Genomic DNA, 17730 nt, shown 5'->3' with positions numbered 1-17730 from the left:
GGCTGCATACGCCAAGGTTGCAGGTTTGGTCCTCAGTCAGGGTATGTACAAGAATCAACCAATGAATGCATAAATAAGTGGAGCAACAAATTGATGTCTTTCTTTCAACGATGGTCCACAATCCCCATGCCATTGCTGCAGAGCCCCTGTCCTATCTCTGAGATACAAACATGTGTATCAACCTGTTTTTCAGGTTTTGTTGTCTAACCTGAAGAGCCTTTTGAGTATTTATTTATGTGCTTCTGTTAGCCCAGGGTGCCAACCATTGGGGGAGAGGAAGAAATTGCCTAACTATATATTTTTGAAATTTTTAGGGTAAAAAGGAGTCATGTTATTTAATGACTCACAAATGATCTGAAGGATCTTAAGAGCTTAAAATTGCCTTTTCCTAATAGTCTATAACATCATCATATACCTAAATTATTGTCAAAAAGGCACAATTTAAGATTTTAGTGTCAATTAGAATTAATTAACATCTTGTACCACAAGTTTATCAAAGTAGATTTATACAATTTCACCTGGAAGTTCCGTAGCTAGAAGCATAGTCAATAGATACAGGAAATGTCTTCACCTGTCACTGAGCAATTTCTTTATTTAATATTTTAGGTTGACATGACAACTGAAGAGATAGATGCTCTTGTTCATCGGGAAATCATCAGTCATGATGCCTATCCCTCACCTCTAGGCTATGGAGGTTTTCCAAAATCTGTTTGTACCTCTGTAAACAACGTGCTATGTCATGGTATTCCTGACAGGTATTCATTGCTTAATAACATATTGTTCCTCTGGAAACTAAAACATGAAACTAAGATCTATCACATATGGTGAAAGACACTATTGTTTAATTGAAACCCACCTGCAAACTTTTGAAGCTAATTATGGTAAAACAAAAAGTTTGAAGTATTTTGCTTCTAAGTGAATGTGATACTCCCATTTAATGTTAAAGCTGTATGTAATCCCAAAAGTAGTTGTGCATTAAATACTTCTTTTACCTCCTTATATATTAACCATATAAATGGTAAAAATCCAAATGTAGGTAAATTTTGGTTATCAGCTATTGTTTTGACTCTTTGCAAAATTAAGGTGACTAAATAAGTACTTTTTTTAATGGTAGACTTATAAGTGGTAATATGCTCCTACTGTGTATTTCTTGTAAAATTTGATGTGACTAATATAAGTTTAAGATTAGATATAGTTATTCCACTTATTTTTCTCTTCTACTCCAAATTATCATTGCAATTCATCGGCCTCGTGATAGCAGTCATTAGGTATTTATTTTTATATTCCTTTTAATGAGATCTGTCTATCACCATTTTTCCTGTTTATGTTTCAGTCGACCTCTTCATGATGGAGATATTATCAACATTGATGTCACGGTGAGTAAATCATATAAAAAATAGTCTTTGATCAACTTCAGAATTGCTGGTAGCAACAGGAAGAAGAGCGGATTGAAAATGTGCACTGCACCGATGGAAGCGCTGTTTACTTCTGGATCCAGACGCAAGCAGCTGGTTTCCTTTTTTGTCTTTAACTCTGTGTTTATTCCAAGTAAACCCAGGCCTGACTTGAATTTAGGCCTGGAATCAGATGCACTGAGATCAATGTTGGCCTAAGTGAAATGTCAACCCAATCCTGCTATGTGTCATGTTTTTGAGAAGGTGTAATTGTTATTGATCCACTGTGTAGTTAATGCAGAGCACCGCAGCACTGGGCAGCTGCTGAAGCTAGATATGTATGAGATGAGCTAACACGAAGAAAGCCAGCATTTTTCCTTCACTCTGCCAAGATTGATCTTCCTCTTCCTGCTGATTTTGAGTGGGGCCTGTCATTATCTTACTCTGTCATTAGGGGCTGCGTTGGCCTGTGTGTGTCAGTCTATTTGGACAGCAACTCTTTTGCTAGCAGTGTTCCTTAGATTTATTAAAATAGCTGAAGGTAGCGTCGTGCTCCATTTCTGGTACAGGGAGCCTTGAACTCAACACATACAAGCAGAGCGGTGGCTTCTCTAAACTTAAGTTTCCACCAAATGGTTAAGAGTCTTTCTTTTAAATAACAACCCAAAATAATTTAACATAGGAACTTCAAATTGTACAAGCTCTAAACCTTTTCTGATATTCTTAGCTCTTAACCGTTCTTAGACTCAGATTCTTTGTGCTTTGGCAGTTCTTTTGCTAAAAAGTTTTGTAATGATATATCTTTGGATTTTGTAGGTTATAAATAAATTCTATATATGTAATGATTAATAAATAAATTTTAAATAAATATAATTTATACATCTGATAAGAACTAGTTGAGAGCATTCAAGGAGTATAGTTTCTATTAATGAGGAAATTTTTTTGCTTGAATTTTTATTGAATTTATTGGGGTTACATTGGTTAATAAAATTATATAGGTTTCAAGTGTACAGTTCTGTAACACATCATCTGTAGATTGTATTGTGTGTTCACCATCCAAAGTTCAGTCTCCTTCCATCACCCTTTATCCCCCCTTTACCCTCCACGCCCCTGACCCCCCTTTCCCTCTTGTAATCACCATACTGTCTTCTGTGTCTATGAGGTTTTGTTTTGTTTTGTTTTTTTTGGTTAATCCCTTCACCTATTTCACCCAGCCCCTCCTCCTCCCCCTCCCCTCTAACAGCTATCAGACTGTTCTCTGTATCTATGAGTCTGTTTCTATTTGTTTTTGTTTATTTTGTTCATTAGATTCTACATATGAGTGAAATCACATGGCACTTGTCTTTCTCTGACTGGTTTATCTCACTTAGCATAATGCTCACTAGGTTCATCCATGCTGTTGCAAAACATAAGATTTCCTTTTTTATGGCTAAGTTGTATTCTGTTGTGTAAATTTATCACATCTTTTTTTATCCCCTCAGCTACTTAAGGACACTGGGGCTGTTTCCAAATCTTGGCTACTGTAAATAGCACTGCAGTGAACACAGAGGTGCAGAGGAAATATTTGGGATAATAGTTACTCTAAATCCAGACCATGACACCTAGGTAGGAGTAGGAAGGAGGTGGGAATTTGCATCCAGTAGTCGACTTTAGTCAGATTTTTAGTTCAGATTAATTCGACCTTTTTTCTTCATATCAGTTTGTGTGAAGATATACCCAAAGATTCCTTTATTGATATAGGAAAGGTACTCTTTCCTACATCGTTGTGTCCTACTTAGAATACTTGAACATTTGCTCCACGTATATTCTGTTGGTTTCTTTCCAACTCAAAATCATGTAGAAGGAGGTATTTTGTGAAATGTGCCAGAAATGAAGTATTTTTCTTTGGGATTATACCAGATTTGGGGGTTTTACATTTATTATCTCACCTAATCAATCCCTAATAAAATATTGCTGCTTAGAATAAAATTAAGCATACTCTTCCCTACCATTTTCAGTGTGTTCAAAGAGAATATTCCATGCCTTTTCTAAGTTTCCTGAAGACTTTCAACACACACTTCCATTTTTAACATTCAAATAATTTCATAATGGCAAAAAATATTTTATTAAATGAAAGACTCCATTATTCTGGATTTTATCATATTAGAGTCTGTATTTTATTAGAAAATACTCATTGCATTTTATAATTGTTTATGTCTAGAATATATCACAGAAAAGACTTCTTTTTCCCTTAAACATTGAATGTTAAAAAAATAGACTATGCAATGCCCATAGTAGTTGCTCAATAAATGTTTGTTAAATAAATGAAGTAGAAAACAAGAATAGTTTGTTGGTACAAACAGTAATTGTAGATAACTGTCACAGACTTTCAGAAGCATTGTTATTGCCACATATATTGACTCTTCCAAGTAGTCATTTTGAAAGCTAGCAAAAGTAATATGAAAAGGCCAATAAAGATTTTTTAAAATACGTTTTTACTTAAATAGCAGTTATATAAACATTCAGTTGCAATTTTTTAAGTAATTACTCTTTTATTAGTAAATATGATGTATTTGTGTATAAAATTAAAACTTGTACTTTCTTGGATTGCAAATGGGAATAAATGTATAAAATGCTGTTGTATTGCAAGGTAACTAAGGTACTTTGGTACAGTATAGAAAACACTGGATTACAAGCCTATAATCTATCATATTAATCTGGATCTACTTCTACTTTTGCCACGAACCTTAGACAAGTACTTGTCTACCTCAGTTTCCTGATTTGAATTTTTTGTTAATTTATTGATTTTAGAGAGAGAGAGGAAGGAAGAGAGATCAGTTTTTTATTTCACTTATTTATGCCTTCATTTGTTCCCTCTTGAATGTGCTCTGATGAGGGATTGAACCCACAACCCCTGGCATATCAGGACAGTGCTCTAACCAACTGAACTACCTGACCAGGGCAGTGTCCTGACTTTTAAAATGAAAACATAGTAAAAACTTTTCATGCTTCCCTCAAAGTGTGTGGAAGAGTATTTTTTTTATTAAGAAATATATATTTTTTAAGATTTTATTTATTTTTAGAGAGGGAAGGGAGGGAGAAGAAGAGAGAGAGAGAAACATCAATGTGTGGTTGCTGGGGGCCATGGCCTGCAACCCAGGCATGTGCTCTGACTGGGAATCGAACCTGTGATGCTTTGGTTCACAGCCCGCGCTCAATCCACTGAGCTACGCCAGCCAGGGCTTTGGAAGAGCATTTTTTTAAATGCAGAATTATATACAGTTTTAAGACATTAATTCAGTATTAAAACAGACAGAAAACTTGGATAAATTTTAATAACATTTTCTACATTCTACTTCAAGAGAAAGAGAAATGTGAAAATAATTACATAGGGCAAATTTATGCAAAATAGAAAATTCTATGCAACATCAATGGATCAATATTCAATTAGTCTTCTTACCCTTTTATCTTTATTATAGTGGTTGATAATTATTGATTTTTATACTGAATCTGGTATCTTTCAAGATCCAACAGGGACTGTTGAATCATTGAAGACTGATAAAATTATGTTTTTAATAATTTTATTCTTAACACTGTTTTCTTATATTCTTAGTCTTTAAATATTGATGTGTAGTGGTTTCTGTTAGCATTCTGCTCTCTGGAACGTTCAGTTAAGATTTCACTTCCAGGCAAGATTTTTCAGTCCTATATTGAGCCACTTCAGTTCTTCCAGCTAAATTCTCCTGCTGTCTGTTATAATATTGACATGTCTGTCTTATTTTTTCTTGTCATTATACATGACTTACCAATATAGATGTGGTAAATAAAAGATTGGTTATCTTCATGACACTGAAGAAACTTTTCACTAAGTTAAATATTTCTGGTTTCTCTAAACCTATTATATTAATCATGGGTCAGTGTCTCTGGTAACTAAATTTTGCATATATAGTTTTGTCTTCTCAAAAATAAAGTAAGGAATCAAAATGTTACTATAGCATTGCTGATCATAAGGCTGAAATAGCCATACTAGTCATTTGTTTATTTTAAAATTTTATAATATTGCATGGCTTCATCTTTTAAATTTCCGCAAGGTCTCAGTGTATCTATTTCTTTTTTTGTAGGTAAACTTAAGAGTAATTCTGGAAGGGTGAAACATATGAATGCACCAAATACATAAGTGAATCCAATGTATACTTTGGAAGAGTATATTTCTAAACAAAGACGTATTTTAAAATTTCTGCCTGTATTTAGGTCTATTACAATGGCTACCATGGAGACACCTCTGAAACCTTTTTGGTGGGCAATGTGGATGAATGTGGTAAAAAGTTAGTGGCTGTTGCCAGGAGGTGTAGAGATGAAGCGATTGCAGCTTGCAGAGCAGGGGCTCCCTTCTCTGTAATTGGAAACACAATCAGGTAAGCCTTACACTGACAAGTAAAGGTAGGGTTGGCAAATGGTACAAGGGTTATTGGTGGCTTGGTATAAAGTTGATGACATGTTTTATGATTCAGAACCATCATTTCTGTCTGATATCAGTGTGTGAACTGCCAGGCTGCAATGTTGTTCCTGGATTTTCAAAAAAAGATGAAAAAAAATTGACATATCCAGGTTAGGAAAGAAATTTATAGAAGCAGCAAGCAATATTTATAGGATCGCTTTTGTTCTAGCCTGACATGTTGGTCTATAGTGTCCCTTTACTCAAAATCACACCAAACATGGAAGAAAGTAGCTAAGAAGGGACTAAGCATCCTAACACGGATAATGAGACAGGAGAAAAGCTAAGTTTTATAAAGGAATGAGGTGAAATGTATTCCTATGATCCAGAGGAAAAAAGCGTTAGCTCAAGCAAGCATTACCATTCAAATTAGTGGATTAGCAAACAGCCTAAAAGGGTGATCTTCTGTCCTTTTTGGTCTGGTTCATTTTTCCTGTAAACCATTGTTTATTTTCCACACAGCATTCTGTGCTCACTTTTTTAGTGTATGTGTATTTTCTGAATTCAAGACTTTTCTTTGTAATCTGTTACCTACCTACTTTTAGATCTTTTTTCCCCATAACTGTTTTGAAGTAGACATGTGGAATATATGTTTTCATTTCAAAGTAATGCATTTTGTTAAAGATGATCACATCAGTACCTTTTAAAGTCCTGTTCTCATTAATAGGAACCATTGAATACTTCCTGTTTGTCTGAAGGATGGACAGCTTAGTCACCTTGAAAAGATGATGCCTTTTTTCTCCATAAACCTTCAAATGCTTTAAGAAAAAAAGGCAGTAAAATATCAGTTAAATGTATTTATGGCTTTAAAAATATTGTAACAGTGTCTGAATCAAACTTTAGTAAAATCTCTTTGGGTTATATCTGAGAAGCTTTTATTGAAGACTTTGAACAAAATTGTGTTTTTGACAGTTTGAAATTATAGGCTAACTAGCCTGGGAAAAAAGGATAGTGTCTCTCTGTTCTTTCATAGGAAATGTTGAATCAGACCCCTACTGGGAAAAGAAATTTAATGCATATCTCACTATCTTACTGTCCATGAATATAATAGAAATGAATTCAAAATGCAGTTTTATTTTTGCAAATGGGATGAGTCGATAGATGTACCTCATATTTTTGAACACCTAGGGTTCAACAAATTTACTGGTGGTGCTCTTGCATTTTAACAAAATTTATTCTTCAGTAGAAGGGGGCAGAGAACACTAGATTCTTATTCAAGCATTCTATCGAGCTCTGCATTCATGGCTGTGTCTAAAGGGCATGTCAGCCTTTGATTCTCTCTGAGAGGTAATTATCCTTTTCCTGTCACGGAACAACAAATGATAGCTAACTACAGAGGCACATTTGCAGTAGTCACATTCATCAACTACAGAAAAAAAAAATTCAATTTAATTGTGCAACACAGCTGCACATGGGCTTTGAGCATTTCTGTTGTTCTCCCTGTCTCGCTATTCCTCCCTCCAGATCTATTTTTTAAACTTTTTTTTTCTGGTTATTTTTTCCCCTTTTTGTCTCTTCTTCCATTTTTACTCTCTGTACTTTCTTGTTAAAGTAATTTTCCTTTGTGGCTCTCATTCTTTTTTCCCCATTGAAGGCTATGAATGTAGAAAATTATCACAATTACTCATATAATTGAGCCTCTTTGTAGCAAGTGCAACTCCAGTAGCCTTTCTCCATCATGAAAATGGTTTCATTATAGGGTTTTTCATATTCTCTGACACCATCTACACAGAGGAACAGGCGTGCAGATGAGATGTACTAGGAACAGGCTAGATCAGTAAGGTCACAGTAGGAATAATTAGCTCTGCTATGGAAAGAGCATCTAGGCCTTTTACTGCTACATAAATGTACTGTCCGTGGCTTTTAGTCACAAAAAAACTTACTAACAAATGGAGCTCCCGCCTACTACTTTGAAAAAAAGATTTGTATCAACACTACAATTTTCCATCATTAAGACTAATAACACAGAGCCTAGTATACATCAAGGGGAATAAAAAGAAAAATCTCACATTCAAGTGGCGGCTGGGTGCTGACCTTTGTTCCCTTTTTTTGTGTACGACTTAACTGTTTACAAAAAAGAGCCACACGCCGCACCAACATGCAGGTGAGCTCCAGCTAGCACTAGCAAAGCCTCACATTCAGTCGGAAAGTCTGATAAATCTCCATGCAGGATAATGCATTTCATTACATATTCACTACATTAATTCTAGATACATAAAAAAAAGAAGAGTAGAATTGAAAGTGACATTGAATTTTAGCTATTTAGATGCAAAGGTCAGTTTTTGCAGACTATGAATTTGCATGTACCAGTTCCTTAGAAAGTTCCAACAACAGCACTTACAAAACTATGTAAAAAATAACAGACAATGAACATTTTACTTTTACCCTAATACATTTCATTATTCATTATTTAGATGGTTTATGTCTGCCACCAGACAGGAAACTGGCCCAGGTTCTAACAAATGTTTGCTCTAATGGATTGAGCCTCTGGTTCTGGACATCTATTATCTCACCTTTTCTTATTCAGGCAAACTCTCAAGGGAGTAAATAAAGAAGCAGTCTCCACCTTTATGCCAAAAGTTCTTGGAATCATTACAGACCAAAGGTTTACAAACATCTTTCAACTCAAGTCTCATTTATTTTAAGATATTCACCATGTTTTGCATAGCCTCCCTCTACTGACACATCATGAAAAAGAACAAACATCTTTCATTAGTAGTATGTTACCAAAAACCTAGTGGTCTTGATAGGAATTTGTTTAAATTCTCTAAAACCTAAAGGACAGGAAGATATCTCTGAAAAAGTATTTGACAAAATAGTTTAATGAAAAGTATTCTTCTCTGATGTGCCCTTTTGTTTCACGAGGGCTAGTGATCTTTAGGTTACAGTGTGTTACTATCTTCACTGTAGCTCCATTTGCTTCAAAATATTTCTAAATCTGTGTTTTTGTAATCTGTATTTTTGTAATTGTCCCTAGATGCTATGATCTGCACATGTGAGAATATTGTGAATGTGTAGATTCATGCATCACAAACATGTGACAGTTCAATCAAAAATAATTTAAACTTATACTTGTAAATGTCATGATGAAAGTATCAATAAATGGTTTTTAATGTTTAATTCATAAGTATATGTTTTGATATTAATTTAGGAGAATATAAAGCAGATTTTTAAAAATAATCTCTTTCTATTAGATTATGCACGTTTAAACAATAAGTGGCTCAGGCAAAATAAGTCATTTTAATGTCATCTGTGATGGATTTTTCTTGACAGCTACTGTAAATTACAATTATACTGCTTCTCTTTGCACATGAAAGTAAGCATTGCAATAAATTATCTTTTATTTCAACCCATCATGTCTGCTTTTCAGAAACAGAGAACCTCAAATAAAAGTTCAGGACTATTGTAAGAACAATACAGTAATTTGTGATCCAGTTTAAAACAAAAAAAATGTACCACTCTTTTGGAAAACAATTGTTGGCTTTCAAAAATATTACTAATTATACTTAAACATTCCTTGTCATGAGAGAATTTCTGGATTTTTGCATTACTTCACTAAAAGACTATGCTTAAAATAAAAATCTGGAAACATTAAGGTAAAATTTCTTAACTTCGAAAATCAGATGCCTTTGAGATCCTTTCATTAGAAGTGTGACCATTTAGACAGTAGTGCTGTTTATAGGATTCATGCAAAAATGGTGATAAAACTATTTCCATGCGCATTTTTATTTTGTTAGAAGAATATGTACTTAAATATAGTACTCCTCTGCCCTCTTGGGGAATGTATTCTTAGTCACAAAAATGTAGTTGAAATATATTAAGAATTTTAATTTATTCAGACAATACTTCAGTTGAGGAAAACTGCCTCATGAGAGGGAATGACTGAAGAAAATGGTCACAAGATGCAATTTCTTAAGAGAGATTTCTCTTTCAACTATAAACTATAACTGAAACATGAACTGTAATAACAGAGTATAATTTAAAAGTAAGTTTATAAACTACTTTTATATGTCTTCCTCCTTTTTTCCCCTCCCCCCTCTCCCCAAATATTCCATAGGAAGGACTTCAAATCATACATGTGTCAGGCTCATGCCAAAATGTCCTACTGTTTTAGAGGATTTTTAGTTAGGAAAAAATCAGAACAGAAGAGCTAATACCAGGAGAGTTCTCTTCAGTAGATTTCAGTAAAGAGAAGGCAGACTTCACTGGTGAGATGTCCAGGGCAAGAAGACCTTTATTCTCAGAAATGGTCAGGCCCTATGATGGCTGGTGTTGGGGGGCACCTGTGGCACTTCTTGGGCACCCTTGCCCGTCCAGCTTTCCATGTATTCCAAAGTAATAGAAGGGATGTGCTTTTAAATAGCAATTTGGAGCATTGATGAGATTTTTATCCCATTTAGTCCCTGTAGTCCCTGTGTTGAAAGCTAATCAGGCATTGCGATAGGTGCTTAACCAAGGAAGTGAGGGAAATTTGTCCTGTTCTTTCCACATGGCTGTGAAATCCTCTGACCTTTGCATCCATGACATACACATTTTATGATACTCCTATAAGCAGAAGCTCCAGCAGGATCCAGGCAGTAAATTGTTGTAAGAGAATGCACTCAGATATCTTTAGCCACCTAGTAATCGCACAGCTTCCTCTATGAAGAGGAGTAAGAGGTATGGTGGGGGAGGGACCCCAAGTGGTTTTTCAGAGGGGGCTTTCTTCCTCTCCTCTCATTGGAAATTAAAATGAAGACTGCCATTGTAACGCACGTTTAAGATGTAGCTGTGATGGCTGCCAATCAATTACAGCCTTTAAAAAAACCCCTAGTTTTTCTTTTAAGAAAAGAAAATAGAACAGTTTATACTGAGTGCTCTTAGAATTACGGAGGTTTACTGAAACCAAAGTAACATAATTTACAGGTTTAGGTAGAGCCCATTTTGTAAAAAAAAATCTAGATTCTTATATTGTATTAAATAATATCTCTTCCACTCTCCATCCACTCTCTACCTTCAGTTTCTATTCAGAAACGGTGTGGTACAAATAGAAAAGCCTTGGGAAACTTGTTTAAGCTCCTACCCAAAGTGCAAAGACACACAGAAATAACCATAAAGTACAACTTGTATAAAGACATTGACTTATCATCCCTGTCCTCAGCACAGGCACAGCTTACTGATTTCAGTGCTACCAGTTACATGGAAGTGAAATCTGAATGAGAGTCTGCCCAGCTGCTGTTTGTAGTGATATCCTGGTCTAAGTGAAGATATTTTGCAGGTCTGGAGATGAAGGTTAAAAATGTTGAGAGAAAAGTATATTGATAAGCATGCTCATAAAGATGCTGGCTAAGTGTCTTTGAGTTCCTGTTAAACTAAATGGAGGGTCTTTTGGGAACTCTAGTTTTGGATCTCAGAACTTTCATTTTGTTCAGAATTCTATTGTTATGAATAGAGTTCAGTCCATTCACCTGAAAATATAAATTGTTAGTGGTATATATGTTCTTATCTTTCTGGCATTTCCAGAAACAGACACACCTAATTTCAAAAACAACTTTTTTACCTTGTAGGGTTGGAGTATATGTGCTATATTTTATGTACACAGAATAGACGGAACCCAAATGATTTGCATGCAGAAGTAACTAATGAAGCACTAAGAATTAGGAATCATAATAGTAGCTTGTCTTAAGTATCACAGTGATTAAAAATCATTCTTTAAGAATCCTGTTAATGGTGTAGGTCTTGAGGGGAAATCATAAATGATCACAAAGTTTTGGAATGTTTCAAGAATATGGACAAAACAGATTTGACTATTAGGGTGAATGCAACTGTTGGCAAAATGTATAATGTTTTGAAATAGACCAGAATAAGGGAGCTATAGAAGTAGGAAGTCACACTTCTAGATCATAAATTTTTTTTCTCTGGTCCCCAAATCAGTAGTAATTTGCACAGTCTTTCCATGAAACCCCATATACACCAGGCAGGTTTTTACAACCTGCATTAGGTGCACATGTATCTTGGTTATATAGATCTATATGTGTGTGAATCTATATATGTGTGTGTATGCACACTCACTTGTTGTCTAAAAGTGGTCTTGTTTGCATGCTGTATGAAGCAAACTACTGTGTTAGATACATACCTTCTTCTTCATTTATCCCAAGGGAATTTTACAAGTAATGGCAAAAAATTTATTCCGGAATAGTAAAAACATATCATTATATCCAACTCTAAATATAACTGATTTTTTCTTTTTCATGGAGTATTTTAAAGTGACTGTTTTATCTATGTATGCACTTAAAACTTGCCTAATTTAATTAAATATTTTTGTTTGGTCACTTTTAAAGCCACATAACTCATCAGAATGGTTTCCAAGTCTGTCCACATTTTGTGGGACATGGGATAGGATCTTACTTTCATGGACATCCAGAAATTTGGCACCATGGTAAGAAAGTTAATTTGGGAGCTACTTATTAAATGGAATCAGGGTAAGGCAGTTTTGCTCCTGAAGCTCTAACTTTGAATCCAATTCCCATTGTCATCCTTTTGTGTGTATGGATGTAAAATTAGAATTCAAAGGGCATTTAATCATAACCAGCACATTACTATGTTACTGGATTAGAGCCCAGTAGCTTCAACCCCGAAATAAGGTTTATTTTGCTTTTTGTCTTCTCTTGGAGAGTGATGGCTGGAAGGCGCAAGGCATATTTGTCTAGGGAAGGTTACTGAAAACAAAGCGCCGCTGCGTCAGTGCCCCAGCAGCATGCACATGGGGCTGTTTTCTGTTTCCTTGTTCTACGCCCTTCTCTGACTGCTGACTGTTGTGGTTAAACTTCATTACATCCTACACAGCGTTGACAGCTGATGTATTTAGCAGCATGTACTCTTTAGTGATTTCTGGATTATACCCACCCTGTGTTCATTCCCCAGAATCTCTTGTTTTTCATTGCCTGGGTGTGTACCCCACAGTGGGAAGGCAGGGGTGGGCCACAAAGCTGTGGTGGGGGTGTTGGCTTTAAGGTAGGAGGGAGTCCTTTGAAGTACCCCCAAGAGGAGACACACCTGCACCAGACCAAAGGACCCTGTGCAGGTGTGTACCCCCTTGGGTGCTTGGGGTGGGAACAGTCCCTGGAAGAACTACTGCCTGGAGCCCATCTGCTGAAGATCCCTAGAGATGCAACAGGTCAGAACTCCCCTTGAGCCAAAGAGCCCCACCGGAGATAGCTCAGAAGGGGTCCAGGAGGGAGTGCAGACAGGGCCTCACAGACATGTGCCCCACCCAAAACCAACACTTGGAGTTGTTTGAAGTCACCTCTGACCTTACCTCCTACCTCAGCCTGCACCCCAGGTGGCTGTCTTCCCTTTGCATCTATTGCCCAGGATGTCTGTCTTTTTGTGGTGGGGGCAGTCCACAAGGCCCAGGACACAGCAAAGCCAGGAGACCTCATAACAAGTGGCCAGGGCAGGGGGATCCTGACAACTGTGTAAAACACCCAGGCTGTCCTTGCTAGGCCTTGCCCCCAAGTGCAGAAAAATGCAAAGGCTGAGACCCAGGAGCCTGGTGTTTAATCCCTGGCTGGTAGCTAGCACCCAGGATTCTAGAAACCTCCACTTTCCCTTTTGTACCAAAAAAAAAAGAATTAAGTTACCAAGTTTGTTCAGCAGCCCAACCCTTCTAATTCTGTTTCTCTTTATCCTTCTCTCCATTTCCCTCGCCCACTCCCCCTACCCCATGTTTTATTTTTTACAGCAAATGACAGCGATCTACTCATGGAGGAGGGAATGGCCTTCACCATAGGTCAGTGCAGCAGCTCCCCTTCAGAGAGCCATGGCTCCCCAGCGGAAGCAGAAGTGCTGGCCTGGGCCAGGCAGTCCTGTGAAGGACTAATAAAGCCAATCAGCATAATGAAATAATTCAGATGCATAGTAAATCTGATTAAATAATATCCTCAAGCCCCATCTTCCTAAATCAGATACTTACCGACACATTTAGGAGACGGCAGCCCTCCAACCTCTAATTCTGTTACCAACATAATGTGGTATTTGGGTTTTGTGTGTGTGTGTGTGTGCATGTGTGTGTGTGTGTGTTTTCATTAACACCCAGTAACTGCAGGTGATTATGTCCCTTGCTCTCTGTCAGCAAGTGGCATGTACTCTCTGGCGGCCCATTCCTGGCTGATCATGTGATTGGTGTCACCACCAAATTCCAATCACCTGGGACCCGGAAGGCATTATGTTTCTGACTGTGGGACTTAATGGAGAAGCAATTAGAGTGAAATATGAAAATGGTTATTTGCTGATTAATGAACATTTTGAGCATGTTTTAAAAATTCAAATATTTTTTAAAACTCACTGGTATTTATAAGAGGAACTGGTGTTTGGGTGGTTATTATCCACAGGGTCCTAATTAAGGCTTGATTAAAATGCCCTTTTTCCTCTAAAAAATTACGAACTAGGCAACTTCATACATTTTGAATGCCGTAACGTTTCCTCTTCCTACTGTTTAGTTTGTAGTATGCTGTGTAAGCAACATCAATTACCAGCCCTTGTGATATGACAACATGAACCCGTGGGGAAGTACTGGTGGAGGGGGGGGGGCTTCTTATTCTTTTTTGACAATCAGTGGAAACAATGTTTGACAAGAATCTGATTAAATCACTGCAGTAAATATTTTCCCTCTTACAGAGCCAATCATAACCGAGGGATCCCCTGAATTTAAAGTCCTGGAGGATTCATGGACTGTGGTCTCCCTGGACAATCAAAGGTGTTTGCTTTCTGCCCAATTGCTTTTAAATTGTATGGGAAGGGAAGGTTCTTCCCGGCGCTGGTTAGCTGTGCTCCCGGTACCGCCGCTGCTAGCGCGAGTCCTGACCACTGTCCTGTGCGTTTCAGGTCCGCCCAGTTCGAGCACACAGTTGTCATCACGTCGAGGGGCGCTCAGATCCTGACCAAACTGCCCCATGAGGCCTGAGGAACGACCCCAACGTCACAGAGGCTGGGCCCCTTTTCTCCTAAATTGCTGAAATCCAGCTGGAGAACTTTCAGAAGAAACGGGTGGACCACAGATTGTGCCGCAGCCAACCTAGTTAGTACCTAGAAGGGTCTTGGAAAATGAGGTGGGGATCGGAGGCAGTCGGGAGCTCAGATCCGAAGCCCTTCGTGGCGGCACAGCTACGGAAAGACTGATCCTGGCGCGGCGCGGCTTCCCAGCTCGGGGAAACGTTTTCTGAGGGGTATGGGGACGCCCTCGTTTGGAAGACTGGGGTTTCTAGAGGTGCATGTTTTTCTCTTTCCCTTGCCTTGACAATGCCCAAGTAAAAATCTTTCACCTCCTAAACCCATTTGTCTGTGCTCCTTGTCTCTGACAATACTACAATGAGGGTAGGAGAAGAGGGTAGTTGGTTAATTTTTGAGTTTCTGAATTTGTCACAAGCGCGCGCATGAAGAAAAACCCGAGCCTAGCTGTTAGCTGGAATTTTTTTAGCCTCTTTTTTCTCCCTTGTGGATCCCACTCCAGCTGGCCCCAAGGGTACTTGCAGAGGTCAGCTGCTCCCCAGCCCTTCCAGTTCTTTCCCCTTCATAACAGCTTTGCAGTGAAAAGATCAGCTGGAATGGAGTGGTTGGTTACAAACTTTTTTTCCCCCTGTGGGCTGAGGACTCTGGCCCTTCTACAGGGCTTCATCAGTCTAAAAACATGGCTTTCTGGTCCCCTGCGGCTTCTCAGAGACCCTCATCCTGCCCTGCAGTGGCATCCCAGAGGTTACTTCACACACACACACACACACACACACACACACACTACACCATTTGTTGCACTAGGAATTGAAGCATGAGCCCCAGACTGGTGTAGCCCCTAAACTGACCTCTCCCCATACTGCTCCCCCTTGGACAGTAGACGTCACTCTAGCACTGTGGTGCTGGAGGGTCCCAGCAAGAAGAGATCCGGGAACTTTTTAGGGCAAGGGCCTAGTTAGCAGGATTGAAGCTGGTGAGTTTCACTCCAGTTCCGCCTGCCTGCAGCTCCACCTGCTTCAGGAGCAGGAAATCCAATCCTCTCCCAAGACCTTTTCCTGTCTGAGTACCTCCCTTTCCTTGCACTAGCTCCCCAGGATCTGTTCACACCTGGGCTCAGGGGTAGAGAAGGAGTGGGCTTCTATCAGGCCATGTAGAAAGCAATCCCCCTCTGTTCATCACGGTTTTAGGAACAAATCCAGTTAGGGTGTCCTTGAGGTCACTGGTTCTGTTAACTCTTGTTTCTACTAAAGCGGGTTTTGCAAAGTTGCCATCCACTTAAATATAGTTTGGCCTTAAATGTCGCACCAAGGAAATGTAGGGCTCCTAGAGTTCATGATAGATGCCATCTGTAATTGGGTCCCAAGAGCCAGCTTCTCTCTGTGACACTCACAGTGGTGGGAAAAAACATAGGAAACTGAGTTCAATGAGCATGCTGGGAAAAGTGTTCCATTCAAGCTTTTTCCTGAACTCAGGATTCTCCCAGGTGTCCACCAACCCCTCTGGTTCTGTTTTGCTGTGTCCAAAAATGGAGAATTTGGATAGAAATTATTCTGATTCTAGTGGATCTGAGAGCTGGAAAAGACAAGGGGTTGAATATTTTCAAGGTTTACAGAAAAACTTTTGGGGTCCTGAGAGTTGGCCAAGCAAAGGCCTACAGATTGAGGTGGCTGCCCCTGAACAATTCAGAGTCTCTAGAGAAGCAAGTCCCAGACGTCCTTGGGAGAGGTTTGCCTAAAAACGACTTCCCTTGCAGTAGGATTGCAACAATTAGCCTGTATCTTATCTGCGGATCAGGTTCCCCAAGAATAGTTGTATTAGGACCACAGGATTTCACCACCCACTGGGACAACACACTGCTTGTGCAGCAATTATTCCAAGGTGGAGGTATTTATGGGGCAGGTTCATAATCTCACTTATTAAAGTAACCTAAAGTTTAAGCATCGTACATGTATATGCGTGTGTGTATTCCAGCACCAAGACTCTGCAGCTCTGTAGGAAACAAACTTTGTTTCGACCGAACTCCCTTTTACATGCTTTGAAGTTGAAGTTAGGAAGCAGATTTTAAAATACCTGGTCCGCTCTCCACCCCTTACGGCTGCCAGCTTAACTGGCTCCAAATTGCACCCAGGGCAGCCGGGATTCCAGCCCATGTGTAGCTACAGCTAACACCACCGGGCACCTACTACGGGCAATCCGTGCCTTTCGGGATCAATGAAAGAGTTTTATTTCCTCTTATAGTTGGGACAGGCAAAATTCGAAGCAAACCAGAGTTTCAGAACAGGTGTCGCCTGAGCGGCATGGGGAGGAAAGGCTCATAGAGTAGAGTTAAATCGCACGTTGAGAAGCTAGTCCAGGCCGGTGCGTGTGCGCCGGAGGGCCCCAGCGTAGCCGCGCCTCCCTAGACCTTCTCTGGGTCTAAGAAATGATTCCGGCGTGTAGACATTACCTCGCCCACAATAATTCATTTCTAAAATGAGCAAGGCTCTGAAACCGTTTCCGTTGAGGGGGACGCATGCAGAGTCTTTTGTTCCCCGGAGCCAGCCCCGCTCACTAAGCTGTGAATGTCTTGGATTTCCCCAAATGTGGACGGACAGAGAGCCGTGGAGACGGTGGCGACCTGTGGCAGCCTCTCTCCGTGTCCCCACCCTGCAGTTATTTGGAATAAACTGGCCCTGGGTGGCCCAACTGTCGGGTTTCCTCACGCATTGCCCTGAGCACCTGGAGTCGCCAACACCGCTTCCCTCTGTCCCAACCCCAGCCCCGCGCCAGCCACCGCGATCACTTACGTGGTCAAGGGCCTGCAAGGCGCACGCGAGACCAGAGAGGTCCGGGCGGCATCCGTGCTGCTGTGCAGGTCGCACCACACCGCGCTCC

The 17730-nt window shown here is 39.2% G+C and overlaps 1 protein-coding gene across 1 annotated transcript in view; it reads left to right on the top strand.

The window, feature by feature from the left end:
* The window catches only part of METAP1D (methionyl aminopeptidase type 1D, mitochondrial), a 76556-nt gene extending 61388 nt beyond the window's left edge, over positions 1 to 15168 (top strand). The window contains exons 4-10 of the mRNA XM_045847421.1: positions 607 to 755; positions 1334 to 1376; positions 5625 to 5788; positions 12189 to 12286; positions 13592 to 13639; positions 14527 to 14605; positions 14734 to 15168. Coding sequence (XP_045703377.1) covers positions 607 to 755; positions 1334 to 1376; positions 5625 to 5788; positions 12189 to 12286; positions 13592 to 13639; positions 14527 to 14605; positions 14734 to 14812 — 660 coding nt within the window. The 3' untranslated portion in view covers positions 14813 to 15168. The remainder of the gene's footprint in view (positions 1 to 606; positions 756 to 1333; positions 1377 to 5624; positions 5789 to 12188; positions 12287 to 13591; positions 13640 to 14526; positions 14606 to 14733) is intronic.
* The last annotated feature ends 2562 nt before the right edge of the window (positions 15169 to 17730 follow it).

This window comes from Phyllostomus hastatus, unplaced genomic scaffold, assembly GCF_019186645.2.
Source record: "Phyllostomus hastatus isolate PE091 unplaced genomic scaffold, TTU_PhHast_1.1 phas_contig_1, whole genome shotgun sequence".
Classification (NCBI taxonomy): Eukaryota; Metazoa; Chordata; class Mammalia; order Chiroptera; family Phyllostomidae; genus Phyllostomus; species Phyllostomus hastatus.
This window is presented reverse-complemented; position numbering and strand designations above follow the sequence as displayed.